Source organism: Zeus faber, assembly GCF_960531495.2.
Source record: "Zeus faber genome assembly, chromosome: 3".
Taxonomy (NCBI): Eukaryota; Metazoa; Chordata; class Actinopteri; order Zeiformes; family Zeidae; genus Zeus; species Zeus faber.
In genome coordinates, this window is record NC_137190.1 from 21,127,105 (window position 1) to 21,145,997 (window position 18,893).

The 18,893-nt window shown below is 39.1% G+C and overlaps 1 protein-coding gene across 1 annotated transcript in view; it reads right to left on the reverse strand.

Moving 5' to 3' along the window:
• Positions 1 to 18,893, reverse strand: part of tub (TUB bipartite transcription factor) — a gene marked incomplete at both ends in the record, with an annotated part of 38,111 nt that overhangs the window by 14,979 nt on the left and 4,239 nt on the right. The window contains 4 exons of the mRNA XM_079998301.1: positions 155 to 320; positions 3,731 to 3,865; positions 5,747 to 5,909; positions 14,351 to 14,402. Coding sequence (XP_079854427.1) covers positions 155 to 320; positions 3,731 to 3,865; positions 5,747 to 5,909; positions 14,351 to 14,402 — 516 coding nt within the window. The remainder of the gene's footprint in view (positions 1 to 154; positions 321 to 3,730; positions 3,866 to 5,746; positions 5,910 to 14,350; positions 14,403 to 18,893) is intronic.

An 18,893-nucleotide genomic window follows, 5' to 3' on the forward strand; every position in this document is an offset into this window, starting at 1 on the left:
TACTTCCATCTGGAAAACACAAACCATGTGCTTTTCCCTGCCTAACCTATTCCCTGCAGAACTAATATTGAGCAATATTGACAATAGCAATAATATGGAGCAAATATTTAATTATGTGTTAATGTGATTTCTTACTTTTGCATTTTTTACATACATATAAATACCTTTTTTGAGCATGGTGACCCGCAGGTCCTGCTTGCTCTGGGACTGGGTGCAGGTCATCACAGGGTCACCCTCGCCCTCCTCGCTGGCAGACTGACCGACCGTCAGGATCTGAACCTGACCGTCCTCCTGGTGGGATGCCGTGCCATCAGCGCCTGCTGAGACACATCACACACCACGTCCTCCTCAGCCAACGGAAGTCGGTACGACAACAATGTTGTGTTATGTTTCAACTATGTTTTGTTTCATGTTTCGTCAACACAACATGTTGTGTCGATGAAACATGAAACATACAGAGGTAACCACATTAACCAGATTCATTAAAAATAATTAATCTACTCTAAGCCAGTGGTTCTCAACAGGTCTCCCAGGATCCACATTTGTCCTCAGTCATATTGTCTCACAAAATGTATAGTACAGTAAGCCGGAAAAAGATTCGACTAGCAAATACGATTTGCTTTAATTTAATTAGATCAAACAACTGCATGATGGTGTGACCTGTGGGATTCGGAATAAAAGTACAGCAATCATAAATTTGCTTGGTAATCCACTCAAAATTGACCCGTGACACAGTTTTGGATTGGGACCCACCAGTTGAGAAGCACTGCTGTAGACTGTCAGCATCAACACATGAACAAAATGGGATTCTAGGCAATTATTGCATCGCATAAACCAACTGTGAAAGCATACTGTCTCTTCTGGCTTCCTTTGTTTCCTGATTATCCAATTAGTTTTCATAAAAGGAAGGAACATATTCTTCAAGCACTCACGCACAGTATATTTATATGGCCTGGTCAATGCAACATACTTTAATTCTACTGAATGTTTTTATTATATACACTAATATATATATATATATATCCAAGTTCATGAAATGTAGTGACATGTATATAATGATATTATATATAAGAAAATAAAATGTAGAGAAAAAATTGTTATTGACAAAAAATATTGGGATTGTCATCACTTATTTTTACATCAACTAATTCAATGTTTAAATGGAGCTGCAGCACATGAGGCTTCTATCCGAGGCTCTGGTGTCGAGTACTGTCTGCACATGTGTAAGAGACGAACGCTGAGTGAGGTGCCACTGGCCTAATTAGTCTTTGCTCTGACTGGAATCTTGTCAATTGCCCCTTTTTTTTTTTTATCTGGGACAAAGTCATTGCACGGATTGGACGGGCTGGTATGGCAAATACGTTCCTCGTGCTGTCGATCTGTTGAAGCATGAATAGATTACAAATACAAACCTAACCGAATTATTAAGAATTCCGCAGTCAAAGTAAATGTTAATTGGGTCTACTGACTAATTATCTGATGATTGTATTATCACTGTTAATTACTTACTGTATTCATTTTGCTCCATTTTTTTTTTCTCTACTGACAAAACACCTCAGTGCCTATTTATTTACCATCGACTCAACTATCAATAGATGGAAACCCCTGCAGACATCATCCATAACAGGAGGAACATAAATTAACCCACCTAGTGGATGTGCTCTCCATTGTACCAGATTTACTGCAATTTATCATATTTATCTGGTACCTTGTGCAATCAACAAGGGAGAGTACACAGCCTGCAAGGTAACATCAATAAACTATATTTATAAATTGAGTATATTGCAGGGAAATTCAGTTTTGTTTGCAATGCACTTTCTAACCATGGTTATCAAAATATGTATTATGAACTTTGACATTATACTGGCCTACTATGCTTCACTTTACCTGTACTCATAATAACCCGTAATCTTGCTATGACCCCAAAGCAAAGACTGGGGAAAAGTGACTGTGCCCTTGTGATTGCGGAAATGTACATTTTCCTACTTTGCGAATGCGACAATACGCTACACATCAATGCAGAAAGCAGATGTTTGCATTGTATCTGCGTGGGATTAGCTCGCTCTGCCCCTGTTGATTCATGGGGCGGCTTTCTCTAAATGTCAAGGCCAGCTCAGCTGTCCAGCCACCATGCATGAGTTTATACCACTCCGAGGACTGTGATCTCAACTAATCTAATTCTACCAGAAAGCTACTGATGGTTAGAATGTCTGCAGTTAACAATTAATACAATTGAGCCATTCTGACAAACTAATGATAACAATACTCCTTCTTCCACTGCGACAGGCCAGTCAGTGGCTCCAATTGATGCCTCTGCTCTGTCATACTGTAAGTAGCCCGCACTTCTTCCTTTGAGTTACGACCATGTAGGATACACCAGATACATGTATGCACACAGCCGGAAGTGCAACAGCTGATGAGATTCAACTGTTGCACTGCAGCCTTTCTAGTCTTATTTTTTTATTGAGTTTCCTGTGCAACTGCCGACTACTCTAATCAATCTACAATCTGATTAGTTCAGAAAAAATGTCCATTCTACTGTAATGCAGGCCTTTGCTTATGTAAAATGCATCACATTCTGTATATTCTGTATATTTGTTTATTTGGCAATCTTTGTATATTTGGTTATTTTTTTCAGACTGTTAAGCTTTTTCAATGCTAATTCTGGCCTGATTCTGATTTAAACCAGGAGTGTCAAGATTTAAGATATACCCTTTATGAAAAACTTTGTATTGTGATCAAATCCCGAACAATTCCCTGTAATTTAAAATTATGAAAATCCTATTAATATATCATATACCCGCTGTAACTAGAAGTTTATGTAAATATCTCTATTTACAATGTAAATAGAGATATCTCTCTCTCAAACAATATTTCATGAACATCCATTGTTTCTGTGATAGAACCCTTGAAGTTCCCTTGATCGTAAGTGCTGTTAAATAGCACCTTAAACTTTACCGTGAGTATGTCTCTGCCAAACAGTGTCAGCCCAAACACTTCACACCAAGGTTGTGAATGTGTAAAAAGCCTGGAGAGGGAAAAGAGTTCTCCAAAAGTTTGTGTCAAGCAGTTTTCCCTTCTTCTTATTAAGATGGCGGCACTAATTTCGAACGTCTATTTTGGGGCGAGGGTGTCAGTCTGTCATATGCTGAGTTGGCAAGCTGAGAAATCTCCGTCTTCACACATCATTACAGACAGTTGACTTCTGACAGGGGAGGCAGCTTCATTAACCCTAGCGTGACATTCGGCACAACTGGAGATGTGGCCGGAAACCATCAGCAGGAAGGCTCTCCTCCAGTCTGAGTGAGGCTGGAAACCTCTAACCCAGTTGCAGCTGATGGACAACGACATGTAAAGAGAATTTGTCCCCTTCCGTTATCGTACTGCAGACCATACTGAGCGATTACAATCTCTTTGATGGTTGGAATACGCCAAACCCACTTCCATCGTAATTTGTAGTGTTGTCTTCAGTGCATTGTTATCTTCTATTGTTACTGCTTCTTGTGTTTTTTTTTTGTTTTTTGTTTTTTTTCTTGAGTTGAGAGCGTAAAAGGAGTTGCTTACGTCAGTATCTGCTGCTTGGTTCTGCTTTTTCAGCTTGCTCCCTGTACTAAACGCCATCTCTTGTTTGTCTCAGTGTGTCTAACAGGTTGCTACTCCCGTTTAGTTTCCCTATCATCCGTCCTGCCCTTCTAACTCTGATTGCCTTTCTTAATTGTGGCAGGCTGACCTTTGTGCTTGCCCTTCCTTTCTTTCTTGACGCTTCCGGTCTGCGGGGTGGAGCTCGCCGAGGCTTTGCCCTTCTTGGCAGAGCGCGGCAGCTGAGGGTCCGTGGACACTTTCTCCTCCTGTTCAGCTTCTTGCACTGGAAACAGAGGAATGCACGCAGGAGAGGAGAGAACCAGCAACCAAACAGTGATTACACTTTTATGGATAAGGTTCAAATTTGTGAGGTAAAATCAATTATTCGCACCACTTTTGACACTTTTGACACACAGTTTTACCACAGTGGTGTAAAAGTGCAATTGCACTCAGAATCTGTAGGGGTGCCAAATCCCAAATACCAAATGTTACATAGTGCTGCTTTAAACATGGCAGGACAATAGAGTATTGTTAAGGAAATTACTAAAACATAGTCTCAATAGTAGTGGTGGAACCAATAGAGTAATTAATGAATATTTTTGGTTTTGAACAAACCAACCAGCCAGTCAACCAGCCAGTCAGCCAACCAACCAACCGGCCAGACAACCAGCCAACCACCCTACCTGCCAAAAAACCAGCCAACCAGCCAACCTGCCAAACAACCAGTCAGCCAGCCAGTCAGCAGGTCAACCAACGCAACAGATCACAAAACTCACGGTTCGGATCGTATCACAGTTTTGAGTCACGGATGGGATCGTTTTTTGGATCAGCAAAAAATAAAAAATAAGTAAAGTGAGACATAAAAATTAGCTTTCCATTTATTTTGTAAAACACTTGAAGCAAGGAACCTTCGCCCATGGTCTTAAATGAAAACAACATACGAGATGTCCAATGTTTAAATAAAATCTTAATATATATAAAATATTCAATACTCAATTGTTAAGTTAAAGGGCAATATAAGGCACTCATGATACCAATTTCTGTTAAACATGGTAGTGAATGAAAAAATATGGTTAGATCCGCCAAGCCCCGCCCCACTAATTCAAATAAGTAACCAGTATCATGTTAAATTTTTCACATCTATAACAAATTTAATGAAAATTAGTTCAGAATTAAGCTTACAGAATTAAGTTACAGTGGATTTTATGGAGAAGTCGGCATCTCTCAATAAACAGTACATTGCATTTGTTTACTTGCGCCTCTTGACCGATCCAATATGGAGGATGAGCACATGCATAGCGGCGACATACAGCAGCTCATACCCGACACGTCGTGAAGTAGCAGCAACATAGTGCATCATACCGCAAAGCAATCATTGTGCTTCAGAGTAAAACACAACACGCATCTGTCTTGCTTGTCTTCTTTTTACTGGAAGGGTGTTCCCTTGCAGTGCGAGGGACTGTAAGGGAATTATTACTATAAAAGTAACAGCGGCAGTAAAAATGTATTTCACTATAATGGTTAAATTATTAATCCGATGTTCACATGCGAGCTGGACCCTGGGTGGGGATCCGTACGGATCATGGATCATCTATGTTCTGTTACACCACTAAATACAACCCGCCAATAGCCAAACCAGCCAGCCAGCTAACCATCCAGAAAGCCGCCAAACCACCCACCCAACCAAACAGCCAGCCACCCACCCACCAAGCAACCAGCCAGTCAGCAGGTCAACCACCCATACTACCAGCCGATCACCAGATCAACCAGCCAACCAATCACCCAACCAACCAACCATCCAGGCAACCAGCCAGCCACCCAACCAACCAGTCAACCAGCCAACAAACCAGCCAACCAGCCAGCCACCCAACCCGCCAATCACCCAACCAACCAACCAACCAACCAGTCAGCCACGCAACCAACCAACCAGCCACCCAACCAACCAGTCAACCAGCCAACAAACCAGCCAACCAACCAGCCAGCTGACCAGCCAACCAGCCAACACCACCAACCAACCTTTCACTTTGTATTTCCACTTATATATGGCTCAATGGCCTTACATTAATTAACTAATTTCTGCTTAACTTGAGGATACACTTATTGAAAAGTTCCTAAATGGAAGACGTAGGAGTCCACTAAGAGGTACTGTATGTTTGTTACTGACCATGATAGATTGTGCTGCTGTTGCTGCTGAGGTAGGATTCCACTAGTGGAGCCTGCTCCTCACTCTGCTTCGCCCGGCGAGCACGTGAGCGCCCATCCACATTCGACTGGACCATCAGTGGCTCCTGCCGTTTCTTTTTCTGCTTCTGCTCCAGGAGCGCACGCTGCATGATGAACAACATTGAAATGCTGTTCAATCAAACGAAAAAAAGCATCCCCACACCTCAGCATCTTATACATAATACAAATTTACATAATACTAGTTGTAACAAACAGGTTTTGTGGAATAAAACATACTTTTCCAGTATCAATTGGGATAACTTGACTTTTGATGCTGATTCCCACGTGGTGCTTATGTCAATAACGGTTTTATTGACACCTCTGAGCTGGTAGGTACTATACTTCTTTAAAATAAAGTGGCTGACTTTTAAACAACCCTGTTTATCAAACAAAAAATAACATGACACATTTGCCTTTCCAGTACAAACCGTTTAGGTTCACTGAGGCTAGTGTGTGATGTGTTGAAGTGTTGAAATTTGGTATCAAACGCCCCAGAAGTTATCAGTATAATTAAATTCAAGTCGGAGAGACTTGAGAGAGTCAAATCTAAATTTAGCTAGAGCACTAAATTGTCAGGGTGAAAGTGACCTTATGGAAATTTCATCAGGAGCACATACAGTAATCTTTCTAGTACAGTAGAGCTCACATTTGGGACAGTGCAGTATGTTCAATATAATTATGTAACACAACAGCTAACAAAATAAAGTGCAAGCTATTTGAAAAAAAATAAAAATGATGTGCATATTGTAATAAAAGCTCCACAGATTCATTACTGTACGTAGAGAAAAAAATGTCATTTAGAGCTGGAAAATACTTCATTCAGACTGTTTCATATTTAAACAACCCCCTTCAGCACCAATTCAGCCACACACACACACACACACAGTCATTAGAGCTTGCTTGGATATTCAGTACAGGTACTCCTCACTTAAAAAACCGAGTTCCGTTCCTACGACCAGGTCGGTAAGCAAATTGGTCGATAAGTGAGGACCCGCCCCCTTACCATTATTTCAGTCTTGTCGATTGCGAACGTTAGTGCAGTGACTACTGACCGACTGAATGAAACTGAGAGTGAGACTGAGAAAGAGTGATGCGCGATGAGACGCTTGACGCCGAGACGACACGCTACGTACAATACGCCGCGGTATTGTACGCAGCGTACAATACCGACTGGCCAGAGAGCTGGTTGTAAGCCCGAATGTTAAACAGGTAAGTTGTTAAGTGAGGAGTGCCTGTGCTTTGAATTTCAGATTTTCCATTTACTGTATGTTGTTAATTGCTCTATCAGATTTTGTGCTGAATCAGACCCAAGGCAGCCATGTATGGCATTCTAGTCATTATAGCAATTGCAAATCTCTCCCCACCGTCAGTTATATAAATTCATCACAATTACATTTAACTGACATTGGTATCTAGAAATATAATGCCTCTATTACTACATATGTCCTGAAAGCATTATGAGGTTTTTTTTTAATTCGTCTCGCTCTCTCCCGCCCCCTTGTCCTTGCATTAATCAACATGGCAATATAAGTGAAAATCAATAAGTCTTTAAATTGGCTTAATACTAATATGCTTAGCCATATGCTGCTCTTTCAAATGTCAAGGCCTTCTACTCCATTTATAATTTAAATTAAACTGTATTACTTTACACTGCACAGCACATTTCTTGGAATCAAAAAACTGTTTCAGTGAAACGGGATGACTTCTACAGTTTTATTTACACTCATGTACTCCAGCTTGCATTCAAGGTTCATCCTGGGTGGCGTGTTATTTTGGTTTTCAATCCAACAAAAGGGAGGTTATTCGATAGTCACACACCTACACAAACTGAGCTTATTGGGAGTTTATTCCGAAGACAAGAATTTGCTGTGTGTGTTTAGATTATTACAACGTGGTTTATTCCAATATCAAAGTAAACAGACCGCCATCCATAAATGAACAAGATTCATAAATGAATAGCAATCTCTGCCATGGAAAGTCATGTAAAAACTACAAAAATGAAAATGTGAATAATTGTGAGTAAGCTCATGAGTACTAATGTTGAGCACCATGTACCCTAACCACATTGGCATGTTTCACATATCTGTTTTGCTTTTGTGTAAATGTAATGTTTATATTTAAATTTAAAAAAAAGAGTCAACATCTGTAGGCTCCTTGTAATTACAGTAGCTGCTCTACTAATTGGGTTCACAATAAGTTCTAATCCTCAATCTTCTTCTATGACTCAGAATGATAAGGGCCAGTCTATTTATTTATAATCCCTGCCATTTCCATCTTTACATTTCAGGAAGATTAATGGGCAGAGAAATCTAATTTTATCATTACAGCATATGAGATGATTCTACAAGTGAAAAGGGCAAATAAGTGATGAATCTGATAAATCACTCCATGGCGTTGTGGTTTTTGATGCTGTTCAGTTGAGGTGGCACTCTACAAATATATTATCAATGTCTATTTTGGAAGGGGCTTGTGAGAGAAAATGCAGATGATCAATGCCTTAAATTATGTTTCCTATGTGTTGTATTAGACAACAGCCTTTTAGTATCATTGTCAGACAAGACCAGACCACATTCCATCTTCACTCAACCTTGTGTGGAGATAAGGATAACCCCAGGGGGCCTGACAGAGTATTGTGGTTTGTTTTATAGCACAGTAAGATTGTACAGTATATGTGACCGGAGTTTGGACATTGTATGAGGGAAACACTACGGGAAATGAGCGGTCTTGTGAATGACACCTGACCAACGACACACAACCTCTCATTGGTATAAAACCCTCTTCGGAAGAAACAAGGGCAAACTGAACAGCATCACAATTTTGAAGTGCATCTGTATGTTTCTCTTTATTGTGCAGAATAAATATCTTTAGTACTCTCAGTTTGTTTTCCTGCAGTGAAACAGGTTCACATCACCGACCACCCAGTGAGAATTCTCCAACAATGTAGCGATGATGATGAGACTCTCTGCTTGGCTCTGTTGGACCTCTTCCGTTGGACCGTTGGACCGCTGTGCACACAACCTGGAGGTTGTTGGCGGTCAAGGACCGACCGTAAGACAGGGAGTCATCTGGATGCGACAGAAGAGACAACACGAGATCCCGAACAAATAAAAAAAAAAAAAAAGCTTTGATTAAGCCTCGATATTGTCCTGATCAGTGACGATCGAAGGAAAAAGCTTTGAATAAGCTTAAAGAATGCATTGATCTAGAGGATCAATGCATTCTAGAGGAAGAAGCTTTGCTCAGCTTAGAAATACCCCCCCAGACAGACGTGTCGCCAGCCGCGCAGGCTAGGAAGGGCAGTGGAAATATTGGTCTGGAGTGGCCAAATTTGCTTCGATCAGGAGAGATCGTGGTTTTTATTTGTCTGTTTTTTTTTATACTCATCAATGATAAAGTCGACATAATTTAATACATAATTATTAAACTATAGGTATATAGATTACTCTTCAGTAATCGATATACCTGTCGTCGTGTGGTGTATTGGGAGACAGGTTTGGAAGAGAACTTGTGATTAACGAGACACAAAAAAATACCACACACACACACACACGCACACGCACACGCACGGTGTGTTTACTCTATTTGTGGTGATATTATTGGTGTCTGGGGCGTGTGACCACCTGGCCAATACATCACACTGGAACACCTATGGATGAGATGAGTTCGGAGTGATTTTATCAGTCTCTTGGGTTATGCTAGCTACCTGCCTGATAAAATCTCAATGAAACAAGCAAATGCATAAACGCAAGATAAGCGTAGTGTGTGTGTGTGTGTGTGTGTGTGTCAATAAATGCAAGATAAGCTTAGTATGCGTGTTGGACATAACATGTCAAACGAGTTTCACACATGGGTCCCTGGTGAGAAAGTAGCATTATAATCGAATAAATCTGGTGGGATTCCTGGAAGGATACTGCAAGGCTTTTAATTAATTTGCAAAAATTATAATAAGGTGAGAGAGCGCTGTAAAGCTAGTTGATAGAGTGAAAGGATTATGGAAGTTGATGTGAAAGACAATGAAAGTGGAAAATTTAGCACATGATGCATTTGGGATTCTATGTTTAGGATGGAACTTGGAGCAAAGATATATGAATATATTATAGATATGAATGTTATTTAGTTAACTAGTTAGTTTAGTTTAGCAGAGGAAGCTTCAGGGCCGAGTGATTTAACTAATGGTAAAATGGTGTAAAACTGTCTGTTGGTTTATTAATGCAACTTTGATAAAGATGAGTATGATGAGTGTTTTCAGAACTGTAGTTTGTTAATAGATTTTATCGCAAAGCATTCCAAATTGATAAAACGAACCATATTTTTGTGATGTCTCAAATTGCAGATATGATGCATAACAACAGCAGGAATGCATTATTTTGGTCTCTAAAGTTTGAGTTATTTCTTTTCTCTTTTTGAGTTCTTTGTTTTGTGTCCTTGTGTCAAGGTAAAGATAAGATAATCCTTTATCTATCCCACAGTGGGGTAATTTGCGGTGTTACAGCAGTAACGGATTGGCACAATAGCATGAAGCATTCGTAAATTGGTCATTCTAAATTAAAGGATATGATAAATAAGTAAACAGTATATATTAGACATACATTAAATAGTAATACTAAATACTAATCCTGATATGGACTTGACATTGAATAAGGTAGCTATTGATATACAGTACAGTATACAATGTAACGAGTAGGTTAACAAAGAGGGATAATTTTTTTTTTTTTTTGTGCGCTAGAGAGGTAATGGAACGTGTATATGTCACTAAGAATTGAAACACTAAAATAAATGTGAAATACGTTCGCTGTTTCAATGGCTTTTAATTTGGGCATGCCAAATTTAAAGTTTTAATTTGTAAATATCTTGTGAATCGATTATTCTTGTAATTGTGTATTGATGGTTATTAACCAACTCGTCTATTCTGTGTTTTATTTCCACGGCTTTTAAGCATTTGAACAGGAATCCACTAAGCTGCAGTTTGACTTTTGGCCAGTGCAGATGTGACTGCGTCTGATTGAGAAGACCTGAATGATTGACAGCAAAATTGATCAAGGAGAATTGCTCTACAATTGCATAAGGCGATAACATGTCCAGCATTCAAAAGGTCCTTGTAAATTATTGGTATTGTTGCTATTTGTATACATGGGGAGACCTTGTTTAAATTTAGATATCTCATATTGACATATTTAACATCGTTAAATTATTGTCAGATATTATTGTGCCCTATAGAACCAGAATCATTTTGATTATTCTTATTTGAATGTGACATTCTCCTAAATTTACCTAGTTGTTGAAGCAATGTTCAGAAGTTGAGTCAATGATTGCTGTGCTATCACTTAGACATTGTTGTCAGAGAACTCTGGGGTGATTAGCTTTATGAGACTGCCTGTGACTGTGGTAGACCTCTCCATTAATTCTTCTGACAGCTATCTGCAACAAATGAATCTAGCCCCCCAGGGCTTCACCGAGGCCTGAAGGACATTCCTATCTGCCTGGTATCCTGCTGAGAGACACTACTCCTGCAGGGCCAAATTGGTCTGCGAAGACCTTGTATAAAGAGAACCAGTTCGGCCAACATCAGGCTGAATAACCTGATACATTTTCTGAACAACGAACAAAGTTATTTTGTGTGAAATGAAATGCAAGCATCGACTTCTGCTGCTCCTCCCCTCCACCAACAAACATGAGGTGTTTTGGCCTCCAAGTACGGCAATTGCACAATTGAGAAGATGTTGTGCATAGTTGAGGACCCTAAACAACAATGCTCCTCTGGACCCACATTCGGTGAGGTCACTGCATCAGACGAAACATCATACTGAATGACTGCAATCTGAATGTTTTTCTGCCCCAACCGGGATCTGTGGGATGATTGATCGCATCAAAGTCCTGCTGAAATGAAACCTGAGTGATGGCCAGGGGGCTGCTTTTGTATGTGTTTGCTGCTGTTGTTTCCTCATTCTGTCTACTCTAATAATATACAGGTTAAATGTTTTGTAAGAAAACTACATTGTAATAAGTATTGGCAAATTGAAATTAAATAATGTTAAAACCTTTTAGGAAATGGTTTGAATAGTTAGTAATTTATATTATCAAGTATTAGGCACAGAATTTAGAAGAAAAAAAAGATTGCTTCATTGATTGTGGCTATGTTATTGACATATGTTATTGACATATTGACATTGTACTTTTTTTTAAGTAAAGGTGTTGATTGTAACTTGATTGTAAATGCCAAATAACCTAAACATTTCTCGAAACAGACTGCCGAATGATGTGACCTATAGTTGAATACTCCGTGGCCGAATGGTAAGACTAGCAGTTCAAAGCTTAACATTTTATTAGAAGCTAGGTAATACACTTGACCATTGAATTGACCATGAGATAATGGATAGTTGATCAAATGTTATTGACGCTCGTCAGGCTTCTGTTAGCTTGACGGCTGCTGAGATCTCAGGCTTATTGTTTGCAGTTATTAATTGTACCTTTAATGGTATAAGTAAAAATAATATAAATTAATTAGGAATGTTGTATTGAACACTACATTTTAAAATGTTTTGGTATGTAAATAAAAAAAATTCATACCCTCTCTAGTTGCTTAACTTATTGTTGAAGTTATGTGGAGCCTCCAGTAGTGTTTTTTCTGCCGCTATACCGATATTTATTTTTGGGTAATTTTTAGTTTATTAATTTCACACATTCGCACATTAATCCAAATGATGATGGTTTGTTGATCTGCTTGTGTAGTGGATACACAGGACTTCCTAAAATACTTAGAACAAGACGGTCAGAGTTTTTTTTCCTAATAACTCCAGCTGGCACAAAAGAACGTTCACTATTTGAGCCATGACATTTATTTTATTCTTTTTTCTTTTATCCTCAGGGTCGCACCCTGGCATGGCCTTTTTAGGTCGTGGTTTTGTGTTGTATTTATGTTGTGGTTATTGTTGTTTTCGGGTCGTGGAATGAGGCAACTCTTGCCCAGCCATTACCACAAATGGCTCATGGGAACGGCTTATAACCATCAGATTGGACAGAGCTGATTGACGCCTTGGGCAGGAAAACCTTTTGTTGCTTTCAAACAAGCTTTTACACCGGCTCCATATTGGGTTTACTGGATTACTTTAACTCTGGACGAGGGGGATGGGTTTATGTTAGCTGTGTTGTTGCAATCTTATGGAGATGAATTACGTCTTGTTGCATACTATGCTCAGAAACTTGGTGCCGTGGTTATTGGTTTGATTACATGCTGTAGCCTTTATCTTGCTACGGAGCAAATCCGCTAATTTCTCTCCGTCAACATCAGCAACTTTCCCCTCTGCTCATGTCACATTTAGGTGGTGCACTGCTCCTACCCCAACTTCTCTTCTTCCCTCTTATGGAGATTCACATGACTGCTTGGCAGCGATAGCCATTGTGGCTTCGCTCTGCACAGATCATGCTACTGAAGCTCTTGAAAACTTAAACTACGATGATTTAAACTCATGAGTACAACTATTAGCAGGGTGTTTGTTTTGTGTGCCATCTGTTTTTTGTATAAAAGAGTGTTTGTCTATTTTGTGCAACTGGTTGTGTTTCTATCTGTTGTAAGTTTTCTTTTGTTTTATTCTTGAGCCAACGCAGCCAACAAAGCCCCCGTACCTGATATTGCTCTTGTCTAATAACTGTTGTCTCCTCCACAGTGGGGACATAGGATTCCTCACTAACCTTGCCCCCTCCCCCCTACTCACAGGCATTACGCATTGGACTATTGTTGTGGCAAGCTAAAGTTTGTAATGGTAGAGCCACTTGGTACTGTATGATCTACAGGGGGAGCTGTATCTCCCCTGCTAGTCTTTCGTTGGTTTGCTTGTTTGACATATGGTAAGTACCATTTGTCAAAAAGAAGGGATGGTTAGAGAATAAGGTTAACACTATGATTGTGCTCAGAACAATGCAGGAAGAGAAGTTTCTATTGCCAACTTCTGCATTCACGTTCACCTCACCGACCACGTAGTGATAATTCTCCAATAGGCTTGCTCATTTACAAAGAGCTGTCTGGCCTGCTATGAATAGACATGATCAGTTTAACACTTGTCGTATCAGGTAAAAAGCACACGCTAAAAGTCTTGAATTGTCCTTTCTTGTGGAAACAGATTTGTGTTACCATGAGAATATACAGTAGGTGGAAATTGGGAGTTCATGCTCTGTACTGTACACAAGTTTTACATTACTTACTTTCCTTGAAAAAAACCTTAAATAATAAAGTGGGGTTTTTTTCCCCATTGTCGTCAGATTTTGTGTTCTATATTCTGTTCTAAAAAAAAAAGAGGCATTTTTAAGAGAAGAAATATATTTTAAATGCCTCATTGGCAGCATAAATGTTATTTGTACATTAAGATCATGGGCTTTTTTACTTTGACGTGATTATACATTTTGATAAAAATACTTCTCATATAAAAAACTTAAATTTGTCTATCACAGGTCACATGAAAATGAAAACAAAGAAATGTATTTCACATATCTCTGTTGTAGTTATGGACATATTATCTAACGAGGATATAAGGGAAAGGCAGAGGTTCACCTGTCTGTCCAGTTTCTGTTGTCGCAGGTTGCTGCTCTCATCGTCTAAAGTGCTGCGAAGAGAAAGGAAGGTGGTGAGTGACAAGTAACAAAAATGTTGAAAAACATTGAAAATAAATAATTTTATTCTGTCTGACTTCCAATCAAGCCACTTGCTCTGTGCTTCACTGCTCTTCTTGTTTTTTTAGCCAAATTGTGCAGCTGTCTCTATCAACAGCTATTGCTAGTGCTTTTACACAGTATTGCAACAACATATCCTTAAAGGTACAATCAGTAATATTGCTGACTCTCTGTTCAGGAGGAAAGGCCTCTAACCCCCAGACCTGTCCATCTCTGTTCAATCCCCCCTGAGCTGCACCGCTTATATCCCCAAACTGCTTCCATTTTAGTTTGCCAAGCATGGACGAACATTCATTAACCTAACGACCAAACTGCTTAGAAGCCTCATGGGGGAGGAGCGTCACGATTGGCAATGTTGGTGTAGTTTCTATGACTTCCTTTAGGGAGGCACTATTTGCTGCTAATTGTACAATGTTACTGATTGCCCCTTGAAAGTTCAATTACATCATACATCCACTTCACTGCTCTACCTCACTAGTCCATCAAGCATTGTTGGTTTACTAAAGAGTGGATATGGAAGAGTGTGAGGTGCTTTTTCCTAAATGCCCCCTCTTATCTTATCTTATCATAGCTCTAAAATCTCATAGTGTGTTTACATGACACGTCATAAATCCAGAAGTCGGCCATTTCGGAGAACGTAACCAACAAAATCAAACTCGCAACGGTTCCTGATTATTGTTGGTTAAAATGGTAAATTATTGCTTTTGGCTGTACTAATCTGTCGGACGAGGAAAAGCATTTGAAGTACTTCAGATTGCCAAAAGTTATTACAAATCAGGGAGAAGAGTGCAAAAATTGTCTGAGGAAAGGAGGCGTTCGTGGTTGTCAAACTGAACCAGGATTTCCACCGCGAGAATCTTGACAGCATTCGAGTTTGTTCTGCGCATTTCTTGTCAAGTAGGTGAAATATTAATAACAGCAACTCTTAAAGGGGACCTCTTATGCAAAACTCACTTTTTCAGTGCTTGTGAACATACATTTTGGTCTCTGATGGGCCTACTAACACACCAACTGTGGAATAAGACAAACCAGTCCGTTTTTTGTGAGCGTTCTAATTCAGAAGACATGTCCTGAAAAGAGCCATTCCAATTTGTGTCTCAGATCTACATAGCATTGAGGCACATTCCAACTAGAACCGCCCTCCATCTGAATAACTCCACCCATGGCGGGCACGCCACTGGACCAGCTAGCATCAAAACTTAGAGCTAAGCATGGGAAGTGCTACGTTACTGACTTACAGACCAGCACAAATCCTCTAAAAGAAAGAGGAATTAATACCAACTGTCTGTGACAGAACTGCAGAAGATGGAAACGTAAGAATTTGCTGTGTATTTCTTTCTCTCTCTCTGTGTGTGTCCACTTCTGTACTGTAGACATGAATGAAACAAAAAAGCCTCAAGCCTTATCCCAGAGTGCTCCAAGCTGCGCGGTGGAAGTCGGAACAAACTTAAGGCCTTGTACAGTAGATTTACAGAAACAGCCCGTTTTAGAACACTATGGTTTTGAGTGAATAATCGAAGTGGTATTTTGAGCAAAAAACTTCAATAACATTTTTTGGGGACCTCAGAGATCTAAATTAACTTGTGTAAAAAGGAGCATAATAGGTCCATGTTAACACATTTTATAGTGTAATAGTATGCAAGCATACTGATATTAAGCTGCTGTGTCTTGCATTCTTTGCTGAATATGTGATTCTGATATAATTTCATAGCCTACTACAGTAGTACAATACTTCTATAGTTTCTGTAAAATTTTCCTGAAATGTACCTTCAAACATGTGCTATATTTGTCTTTATTGAATTCCAGGTAAAAAAAAGTCAGACCTGTACAAGAAGGATGACCCAGATTGGGTGCCATCTGTTGCTATGACAGGAAAACAAGATCCGCAACCACATAAAGAAACATTGACATAACACTACAAGCGTTGTGTGAATCGAACCTAGCAGAAACTGAAGGTTGATGCTGCTCGTTCCTTGCTTCTCATGATTGCAACGACGCCAATGCAATTCAGAAAACATTTTGGGGAAAAATGTGTTGTTATTATCGACCGCTTTGAGGTTTTTATAGATCCTCCTTATAGCTAGAACAGGAACACGGTCTTCCTACAAGCACCATAACACAGTTAAACGTTTGATTGGTATTACACCACAGGGCAGTCTCTTACATATCAAATGCATGGGGAGGAAGAGTTTGTGATAAGTACATAACCGAAAACTGTGGCTTTTCGGACAAAATTGTCTCTGGTGACTTAGTTTACTAGTTAAGCCTACTATGGCTTTGATATTCAGGACACTTAGGACTAGGGTTAGGTTGCATAATGGCTCAGGTAAAAATCCCTAACTTTACTCATGGGAAGTTGCAGTTAGCTCCGGCTGACTTACACTGTAGAGATTGTCTGTTGTGCTCTGGTGCAACTTTGCCCATCAGTTGTTGGTTTTAACTGAAGTGTCTTGATTTAGGCTATGTAGATAAACAAAATCATTGTTTAGTCATTGTTAATAGTATAGTTGTGTATATGTACAATACACACAGTATACCATTCCCATGAGAACAACAAATATTTATTAAAAGATAATACTATATAATATCAGAACACTTGAATAACACAACAGACAGATGTGTATGCAATCTGATGAGTTTGACAACTTTAATAGTCAGAATAGCATTCTAAGGTAAAGAAATAATGTACTCATATAATTCTGAAATAAAATAAGAACAAAAACAGTCATCAATGCCAATTATTCAAAGATCACACATTTCATTTTCAAAAGGTACACGTTTGGAAATAATATTTTATTACTATTATCTATTTTACTTTATATGTCTTTGCTGCAGTGAAGTCAATCTTTGGACAGAGTGCCTCAACTTCACTGTTGCTTGGATCAGAAACAACAATGCAGCAACATGTGGGCTCCAAGATTCCTCCCCGACTTTTCAGCAATCATCCAGAGTTCCAGGGGTATTTCTTGGATTCGCTGGGAATGGAGTACCTAGATAAAAGAGAAGACAAGCGTGTAAGAATAACAATCTAGTTTCTCATCAATTTACTTCTTTAAATTGGTTGAAGAGGGAGATATTAATTGTTTATATTTTTATGACGGATCGGCATTTTGATCCAAAAATGTGTACTCGTAGACTATTAGACTCAAAGTCCTAATTGATGTTGTAACGTTATTGCATCACCTACCTTGGCTTTTGCAATATTGATGTCATCGATGAGCTGATACTGTGCCTCTCTCACCCATCCACACATCATCTGGTTGTAGGCCACCTTTGTAATATTTAAGGTCTTCAGCTGTGTATGAGCTTGGCGAAGAAAAGTGGTAGTTGACTATGTCGGGATAGGAGATAGAAGGCAGAATTGTCGGGTCGCCCTTCCAAGACGAAGGAGCCAGCTCATACAAATCTTCCCCACCTATTAACCTAAGTTGCTCAAAATATCGCACCCTTTCCTGCTGACTAAGTGCTTCGCTGTGAGTTTTAGCAACTTACACAAACTTCCTGAACTCATGGTGGTTTAGACATCCTAAAATCGTTTGAAATTGAACATTGAGCGTGCAATCCATTCTGTTGTTTACATCCCAGTATCTCCGTAATGGCTGCGCGTCCAGGTTACTGACCACACTGTAACATAGGTGCAAACACTCTAGAGAAGCTAGGATACAGTTTGTTTGAGAAATTGTATGGGTCGAACGATTTCTGGAAGAACTCTACAGAACAGTTCCTTTCCTTTAAAATGTACATTTCATATAAGACAAATATACAAAGCCTGAAAAATGTTATTATGTCATTAAATACGCAATTACTGTAGAGAGAGTGAGAGGTTATAGAGCTGATATTTAGTCAGTTTGTAATGTGAGTAATGTACAATGTTCTGAAAACATACGTTCTAGTAAGCACACACATCCGAAACACACTTTTTTCACATGGACTTTACTGGAAATATCTGTATATACAAATAGCCCATCCCATATACATAACTCTATTCCCTTTACTTCTATTTTGTACCCCCACTCTGTATTACCTTTTTGACTCTTATTTTATTTTTATTTTATTTTATTTATATTATTCTATGACCGTATGTGTATGTAAGTGACAAATAATCTCTTGAACTTGAACTTAAACTGCATTACATTTTAGGAATCAGTTAGTTTCAGTTATTTAGCTAGGTAGGAGGTTAGCGATTATGTTCGGTTAAGAAACTACTGTGCATAATCTCAGTGCGTTGCAAAGACATTTCACTGCATATATGTATGAACGTATGTATATGTATGTGACAAAGAAACCTCTTGAATCTTGAATCTTGAACACTGGAATTATATTTTACACATTTTGCACTCAATAAAGCATACTTTTCCATAATTAATTTATTCATAAAGCCACACAACAGGGTTGTAATAATTTGCTATATGGCATCTAATTAA